The 9,463-nt window shown below is 40.0% G+C and overlaps 1 protein-coding gene across 1 annotated transcript; it reads right to left on the reverse strand.

The window, feature by feature from the left end:
* Positions 1 to 1,524: 1,524 nt before the first annotated feature.
* Positions 1,525 to 1,929, reverse strand: LOC108671895. Its single transcript, XM_018159491.1, has one exon. The coding sequence runs from the start codon at positions 1,927 to 1,929 to the stop codon at positions 1,525 to 1,527; it is 405 nt and encodes a 134-aa protein (XP_018014980.1).
* Between the last annotated feature and the right edge of the window lie 7,534 nt (positions 1,930 to 9,463).

Genomic DNA, 9,463 nt, shown 5'->3' on the forward strand with positions numbered 1-9,463 from the left:
TACCTACATCTGTTACCTCTCCTCCATATTACATTCCCTCCATTACCACCATCCATTGCCTCTATCCATTGCCTCTCCTCTATTGCCTTCCCTCGATCCATTAATTTTCCTCCATTGCCTCCATCTATTACCTTTCCCCCATTACCTTCCATCCATTACCTCTCCTACATTACCTTCCTTCCATAACCTCCGTCTGTTACCTCTCCTCCATAACCTCCGTCCATTACCTTTCCTTAATCACCTCTATCTATTACTTCTCCCCATTACCTTCCTTCCATTACCTTCATCTATTACCTCTCCTCCATTACCTTCCCTGCATTAATTTCCTTCCATTACCTCCATATATTAAATTTTCTTGCCTGCACCAGCATCGTCATGCGGTGCCCCAAGGTATTAGTCAGAAGGTTTGTACGATATATTTCACTTTAACTTGAAAGGTTAAGATGGTTAGAAGCTTACCCGTGTTCCTCAGTCTGGCCAAAGGTTTTTACTAAAGCGCCTGTTGTTTTTGACATGAAATAATGCCGGTGTGACCGTGTTAGGCGTGACTTGCCATAAGTAACAATATCACAGCACGGTCAATCTTATAACACTTTTTAGCGCATTTTCTCATTTATGGAAAAAATGCACTATTGTGCTCGCCATGTCCGTCTGTCTGTCTGTCCGTCCGTCTGTCCGTGACCTCAAGTTTTCGTAGACGAGAAAATGCGCTCTCTGTCACTCACTCCAGTGAGTACTGAGTTATATTTTTTTCAAAATGTTTCAGAAAGACCGGAGATTTGTAAGGGTTGAGTCGTGGCAGGGCAACGCTTTGTGCAGGATAACCGTGAGTAAAATTTAAACCAAAGGCAACGCAGATCAAGCCCAATTACCTGTTTAGCCTGTGATAAAAGGTTCAACCATGATCGTAGGTTAACAAAACAGGTTTATCCAGCGTCGTCATAAGATATACGCAGGTTTATCCAGAGTCTTCAGAAGATATACGTAGGTTTATAAAGCAGCGTCATAAGATATACGCAGGTTTATCCAGCGCCGTCATAAGATATACGCAGGTTTATCCAGCGTCGTCATAAGATATACGCAGGTTTATCCAGCGTCGTCATAAGATACACGCAGGTTTATCCAGCGTCGTCATAAGATATACGCAGGTTTATCCAGCAGGTTTATCCAGCAGGTTTATCCAGCAGGTTTATCCAGCAGGTTTATCCAGCAGGTTTATCCAGCAGGTTTAACGCAGGTTTATCCAGCGTCGTCATAAGATACCAGCAGGTTTATCCAGCAGGTTTATCCAGCAGGTTTATCCAGCAGGTTTATCCAGCAGGTTTATCCAGCAGGTTTATCCAGCAGGTTTATCAAGCAGGTTTATCCAGCAGGTTTATCAAGCAGCGTCGTGAGATATACGAGAGTTGCAGGTTAACCTGGGGTCAGGGGTGTATGCTAGTCATGGGATGAGGTCAGGATATACGAAAGTGACCAAAAAATTCCTAGAACTTCTAAGGACTTCTCAGAACTTCTTTGAATTACTCAGAGCCTGTCCGAGGCACACAGATCCACGCAGAGCCACACAGTGCCACACAGAGCCACACAGAGCCACGCTAAGCCACGCAAATTCACGCAGAGCCACACAGAGCCATACAGAGCAACGCAGAGCCACGCAGAGCCCCACAGAGTGACACAGAGCCACACAGAGCCATACAGAGTCACGCAGTGCCATGCAGAGCCACACAGAGCCACACAGAGCCACACAGAGCCACACAGAGCCACACAGAGCCCCACAGAGTCACACAGAGCCACACAGAGCCATACAAAGTCACGCAGTGCCATGCAGAGCCACACAGAGCCACACAGAGCCACACAGAGCCCCACAGAGTCACACAGAGCCACACAGAGCCACACAGAGCCACACAGAGCCACACAGGACCAGGTCATGCGGCAGGTCGATGGCTTCGTATGGATCGCGTAACCAGGGCGACGCTAGGCCAAGCCTCTGTGTGGACTGCTGTGTGGACTGCTGTGTGGACTGCTGTGTGGACTGCTGTGTGGACTGCTGTGTGGACTGCTGTGTGGACTGCTGTGTGGACTGCTGTGTGGACTTCTGTGTGGACTGCTGTGTGGACTGCTGTGTGGACTGCTGTGTGGACGTAATACAGAGACAATAAAGACTGCCGTAGGGACAATAAGGACTGCCGTGCCTGAATTAACTACGTTAATTGACTAACTGAATTAACTGCGTTAATTAACTAACTGAATTAAGTACGTTAATTCAGGTTAAAAAATTAAAGCTGTCTTTCTGCCGCGAATCCCACGTGTCAGCACAATCACCGCGCAGCATTCCGACCCTGTCGAGCTGTAGGACTTTTTCTCTATTAAGTGAATGGAGCAGCGCGGTTATATAAATAAACAGTCGGTTATTATTATTAATATTAATAAATGGCAGGTTATTATTAATATTAATAAATGGCAGGTTATTATTTCATGATTCAGGCCGACTAAATCTGGCCAAGATCTGTGCCGGTCTCGGCTTAGAATTTGGAATTGGGCAGAACATGTCGCGGTAAAATAGGTTTTGTATGCCTTAGTTGTGCCGGTGAAATCTTGTATCTAGATTGTTCATCTCTAGATTGTTCGTCTCTAGATTGTTCATCTCTAGATTGTTCGTCTCTAGATTGTTCGTCTCTAGATTGTTCGTCTCTAGATTGTTCGTCTCTTGATTGTTCGTCTCTAGATTGTTCGTCTCTAGATTGTTCGTCTCCAGATTGTTCGTCTCTAGATTATTCGTCTCTAGATTGTTAGTCCCTAGATTGTTCGTCTCTAGATTGTTCATTAGATTATTCGTCTCTTGATTATTCGTCTCAAGATTGTTCGCCTCTAGAATGTTCGTCCCTAGATTGCTCGCCTCTAGATTGTTTTTTCTAGAAGATGTCTGCCACAACAATTTAATCACTACTGACTACCTATACTACTGCACCCCCCTGGTCCAGATCAGTTCATTACTGTACATTGGTAATATTAACATTATTTTAGCCCTTATAACAATACAGTAATTATAATGCTCCTATATCCGAGTTAAGGAAATTAAATAACTTTAGGGAAAATAAATTTGTTTTAGGCACAAATATTTTCTGAAATGGACATCATTTTAAACGTTAAAAAAATTTCGTTAGCGTACACAAAAAAATCACCACTCACACCAGCGCTATGAAGAGCGGTAACACATCTGCGGTGCCACAGCTGCGGTGCCACAGCAGCGGTGCCACAGCTGCGGTGCCACAGCTGCGGTGCCACAGCTGCGGTGCCACAGCTGCAGTGCCACAGCTGCGGTGCCACAGCTACAGTACCACAGCTACAGTACCACAGCTACAGTACCACAGCTACAGTACCACAGCTACAGTACCACAGCTACAGTACCACATCTGTAGCCCCGCCATAGCTGCCCTGATGTACTCTACAAGTGTACACATGTACACTTGTACAGACACCTGTGTCTACTGTAACACTTGTACCGAGGCCCAGACTACGTGTACACTGTACAACTCTGTACACACACGTACATAGACAATGTCTCGTCTATAAACTTGTATTTATATACGCAGAGTTTATCATACGCATTTCACAGGCGTACGCAAGAAAACTTTTACATTCATTTACATTTTGAATTATTACAAACTTCGATTTTTATTAAAATTTTTAATTTATACACTAATAATCATTTTATTTCGATTTTTTTTAACCTACAGATGTACAAACACAGTAATCGTTTATACGCATTGTATTATAGTATTAGATCGTTGTACAGTAACGCATGATGTGTTGTACAGTAACGCTTGATGTGTTGTACAGTAACGCGTGATGTGTTGTACAGTAACGCGTGATGTGTTGTACAGTAACGCATGATGTGTTGTACAGTAACGCATGATGTGTTGTACAGTAACGCGTGATGTGTTGTACAGTAACGCGTGATGTGTTGTACAGTAACGCGTGATGTGTTGTACAGTAACGCGTGATGTGTTGTACAGTAACGCATGATGTGTTGTACAGTAACGCGTGATGTGTTGTACAGTAACGCGTGATGTGTTGTACAGTAACGCATGATGTGTTGTACAGTAACGCGTGATGTGTTGTACAGTAACGCGTGATGTGTTGTACAGTAACGCATGATGTGTTGCACAGTAACGCATGATGTGTTGCACAGTAACGCATGATGTGTTGTACAGTAACGCATGATGTGTTGTACAGTAACGCGTGATGCAACATATCCTTAATGAAACTACTCATAATGCTAATGAGATGTTCTACAATTTAGACATGTTAATGAGCTGTTAAGCAGATGTGACATTTTAATTAGATATTAGCCTATGCCGTTTTGACATGTTAACGACTTGTTGTATCGGTTGTTCAGACGCTGTTAACTTAATTGGTTATTGAGAGCTAATGAGCGGTCGTTAGTGAGACTCGTTGTGTCTTTGTGCTGCCAATTGAGTTGTTGAACAAACCAACAGGCCTTTGAACTGTGACCTAAAAATGGGACCAAAGGCAGTTACTCTGCCTCACTGAATGGTAGATAATACTGGTAGTGAAGGTAGATTCTACTGGTAACGACAGTACATACTACTGCTAGTGAAGGTAGATTCTACCGAGAACGACAGTAAATTCTACTACTAGTGAAGGTAGATTCTACTGGTAACGACGGTAAATACAACTGTTATTGAAGCTATATATTCTACTGGTAACGGCTGTAAATGCTAGCGTCAGTGAAGGTAGATTCTACTGGTAACGACAGTAAATGCTACTGCTAGTGAAGGTAGATACAACTAGTAAAGACGGTAAATACTACTGTTAGTGAAGCTATAAATTCTACTGGGAATGACAGTATATACTACTGTCAGTGAGGCTATGGACTCTACTGGTAACGACAGTAAATACTACTGTTAGTGAAGCTATAGATTCTCCTGGTAACGACAGTAAATGCTAGCGTTAGTGAAGGTAGATTCTACTGGTAGAACAGATCATATTTTCATGCTATATAAATAACATTCATGTGTCGGTGCCTCGCACGTCAAAGCTTCGCCACTGCCATGCAAGCCTCTGTATTTAAAAGCCTAAAATCCATCAAACATTTAATTAACATTCTTATTTTAATTAATTGCTTAATTATATTTTACATTAGAGAATATTCAATTCTTGAATTAGAAATTTGATTTATTCAAATTATTAAGTTTTAAATTCCTTAATTAAGTTCTTGAAGTAGAAATTTTATTTATTCAAAGTATTATGTTTCAAATTCATTAATTAATGCCTGAACAAATGATAACGACTGTCAAGGAAAAGTTGTGCTCTACGCGGTCCAATTCCACAAATTTGGAGACGGCACCGAACATGTGTTGTAGTCCAAGGTGGGTCACCATCTTCTGTCAGTTTTTGTGGGTCAGGCCCTGGAAACTTATGCGTCAGAATGTCATAAAAACGTCCTAAACATTCACTCTCAGCACTCAATTCTTAAGGGTATAGATCATGAATGATCTATATGTCGTACGATCTATAATTGGACGGTTAATTGTACGTCAATCCCACGTGTAGGGTGAACAGAAGCAGCAAGCATGCGAGATCTGTATGTTTTAGCGCATTTTCTCATTTATGGAAAAATGCACTATTGTGCTCGCCATGTCCGTCCGTCCGTCTGTCTGTCCGTCTGTCCGTCTGACTGTCCGTGACCTCAAGTTTTCGTCGACGAGAAAATGCACTCTCTGTCACTCACTGCAGTGAGTACTGAGTTATATTTTTTTAAATATCCTTTTAGTTGCATCGTCACCTTGGATGACCACAAACAGTCAAAAAAAATACCTGTATAATTTTGTCCAAAAAATGACTCACTTCTTCGCCCACAGCATGAGCAGAGAGCGAACGAATTATTGATATATCCTTTGCCGGGCCAAACTCGGTCAGGACAACCCACATTCGAGGAGAGTAAAAATTCGATATTTGGAACGAGAAAAACATCGATAATTAGGCAAACAACGACTCATTTTCCTGAGTGTAGGATGACCTAATAATTTTCTAGAACGGGGCCATACTTTCAAAATTCTCTAAGTGAACGTAAGTACTTACGCTCTATTTTCTTGTCTATGATTGGTCAATTTTGCTTGAAAGGCCGTCAATGATTGGCTGATGAACTTACGATCTCTTAACTTTTTTTAAAAGTATAGGCCGCCACAATGTAGAGTACGGAACTATCTAGGGAATAGTCAGCAGAAATTGCATGTTCTGTAGCAAGCCATGTTTTTTTTTCGATGGTGACTCTATCGAATCTGCGTTTATGAAGTGAAATATTGTTGTCTAACTGCCCAGTTAAGGATCCATGTTCGGCATATAGGCCCACTTAACTAGTTCATAATGATCTCAAAATGGACTGTCGAATTCACTTTTACATTTTACATGAAGTTTAGTGCCCGGGAGCGGCATGCAAGGGCACACGATATCGTATACAGGGTACGAATATTTCTTTACTTCAAAAATTTCCAAAATATTTTAAATGTATTCCGTTTTTAACAAAATGTGATATTTTTTATCGAAGTTGCTCGGTGAGAGAAGGAACCAAGATTCAGCAATGTTATTTAAAATTAATGCAGAGGCATTATATTCGCATATTCATTTCTATTTGCCACATATATGAATTCCAAAATTCATTCGGACTATATTAGTGAAATAAAATTAAGTTCCGATATAAAATAATTGACGATAAATATCAACTCTAATTTGTATACAAACTATTATTTAAAAGACCTATGGTCTGTTAACGCGGTCTTTGCATGAATCCAAACGGAGCATTTAACGTGAATGGTCTGTGATGTTTGATGTCTGCACGCATAGTATGTATTTCTGGTCTTCAGTCACATTTGGTTTTACTACGGGTTCAAAAAGGAATAATTTAAATTATCTAAATCTACAGATTTACCCGAGAATCTATATCTATAAATAAATAATCTACAAATCTATATAGATTTATCCGGTTGCCCTCGTCACGACGGTTGCCCTCATCGCGACGGTTGCCCTCATCACGACGGTTGCCCTCATCACGACGGTTGCCCTCATCACGACGGTTGCCCTCATCACGACGGTTGCCCTCATCACGACGATCGCCCTCATCACGACGGTTGCCCTCATCACGACGGTTGCCCTCACTATAGGTCAGGGTATTGACTATTTCGTGCTTTAAAATAGGGTACTCATGCTTTATTAAAACCAAAACTTTGCTATTATGCGTATTGTGCGACGTGTGAAAATTTTTCACTATTTCATCGACTTTTTTTCAAATATTTTCTTGTTTATTTTTAGATCCAAAATCACTTTTTTTATGTGCCAACTTTCGTTGGGTTTAAAAAAATAACTTGTGTTGTTTTTGAGGAATATTAAATAGTGGTGCGTAGAAATTTTTTGCTCCAGATAGAGACTTCCGCAATAATTTTTTTTTGAAATCGTTTTTGCCATATTTTTATTTAATGCATGAAGTCTAACCTTCAAGTCTCGTCCTATATACAATTAGGATATTTTTTGTTACTCACGCGCACTCTTGAAAAACTTCCTTAAATTGTTCAATAATTGCATGAATTTTTTATATTTTCAAATTCTACGTAGTCGATTACGGTATAGTTTTATATTTTTCAGTCCTGAGCAGATTTTGCAACTTCCAAAAATAAATACATTCAAGTGCTCTAATCGTTACGTTACGTAAATGTAATTCAGCCGATTTAAAAATTAGGTTTTTATTCGTCTATTACTTTTACCTATTTATCTATTAATTACAATAGTGCCATATTAAGTTACCAATGAACATTTGTAATCTTCAGAAATTTTCGATGGCGTAGGCCGTAGAGGAACAAGGTACATGTAACCGGTTGGCCGACGATGCTACGTCTATAATTTACAATTCCGTACATTTCACAATAGAATGCACATGCCTCATCCACAATAGGATGAACATCCCTCATTCACAATAGCATTTGTCATGGTCATTCATTATCAAAAGCCTTCATGCATTCAGACGTCGAAATCGAGTTCTTCTTATCAACGTTTTATCACCCATCTTGATGCAGTTTCTATTGAATTATGCAGCACTTCGATCATAATCATTCTTTGATCAGTTATATTTTAGATCAAGTTTTTATAAATTATATGATTATAACTTTCGAATACAGTTCAGTTTAATGTAGAGCGTGTGCAACATAACATTTTGAGCATCAGTTTCAACACATGGACACAGCAATGAAATCTATCAGTGAACGCCATCTAAAATTTTGCCGTAATGAAAATTTGGTATATGACATAATTAATGGCTAAGATGTTTCTATATTAGTCTGCTTATCCTTAGAAATGTAAGAAATCACTCATACCGCTGATGAAGTGAGCAGTTATCTTCAAGACAATTACACGTCGTAGCCACAAAACGTTTCGTGCAAGATAAAGTACACGATGAAGCATTGGTTTCAGAAGGTTCATTAGCTTACCAATGATCATCGATGGTGATTATAATTTTTTCTAGTTTTTTTTTAATATACCTGGGGCTCACATAACGCTGGTTTGGAATACAAAGTCTGTTTTGATATTAAAACTATCATCTTTACCACCTTACTTGCTTACTTTGCATTCTATGCTGTTCGCACTAGTCACGTAAAAATTTGATGAAGATAGCAAATGAATTTTTGTTTTCCACCAAAAATTTTGCCATATCTTATTAATTTTTTTCCTTTTCTCAAGCTGTCACGATCGTTACCGAAAGGGTATCATTAACTGTCAACATTTTAAATAAGAAACAGAACATTGATATCACTGACTTCAATTAATGGGGTTTACATTAATGACACTGTACACACTCGTAGCCGGTTTTCTTTGACCTGGAAATAACTTAGAAATATGGTTCCCACTAGAATATTTTCACTGGGAAGAGATCACGAATCATTCATGTTCATTTCGTGTTCACACGCGCTCACTCTGGCAACATCGTACCCCGTCGCCGTCGCGGTTGCGACTGAGACAACGGCCAGTCAACGACTGCTTGCGAGGTTGTACGTACGCGCGTGTTAGGCTCTCTCCCTCTCTCACTTGCTCTTCCTCTCTCCCTACAATCTTTTCTTTACCTCTTTCTTTTATATTCAATCTCTCCCCAATTATTTTTATCTTCTCTTTCTTTTATAATCAATCTCTCCGCAATTATTGCCCCACTCTTATTATTAATTTATTGTCCCACTCTTATTGTCTTATTTACTAACCCGTTTTTACACTCGTCAACTAACTTTTTTTTCGAAGTATTGTCTGGGTATCGGACTCCAAGAATTTTCCGGAAATGCAGGTTTCCAGTAAGCGACAGCGTGCCTATTCGACCTATTGTATAGTAGAGATTAATTTCAACACGAAGACCTAACTCAAAAAGCAAAATAAGGCTATCACACACTGAACAATTTTCCGCTTC

This window comes from Hyalella azteca, unplaced genomic scaffold (assembly GCF_000764305.2).
Source record: "Hyalella azteca isolate HAZT.00-mixed unplaced genomic scaffold, Hazt_2.0.2 contig1215, whole genome shotgun sequence".
NCBI lineage: Eukaryota > Metazoa > Arthropoda > Malacostraca > Amphipoda > Hyalellidae > Hyalella > Hyalella azteca.

Coding starts and splice junctions, on each gene's coding strand:
- LOC108671895 (XM_018159491.1), bottom strand. CDS start 1,929: ATGACCTGGTCCTGTGTGGCTCTGTGTGGCTCTGTGTGGCTCTGTGTG.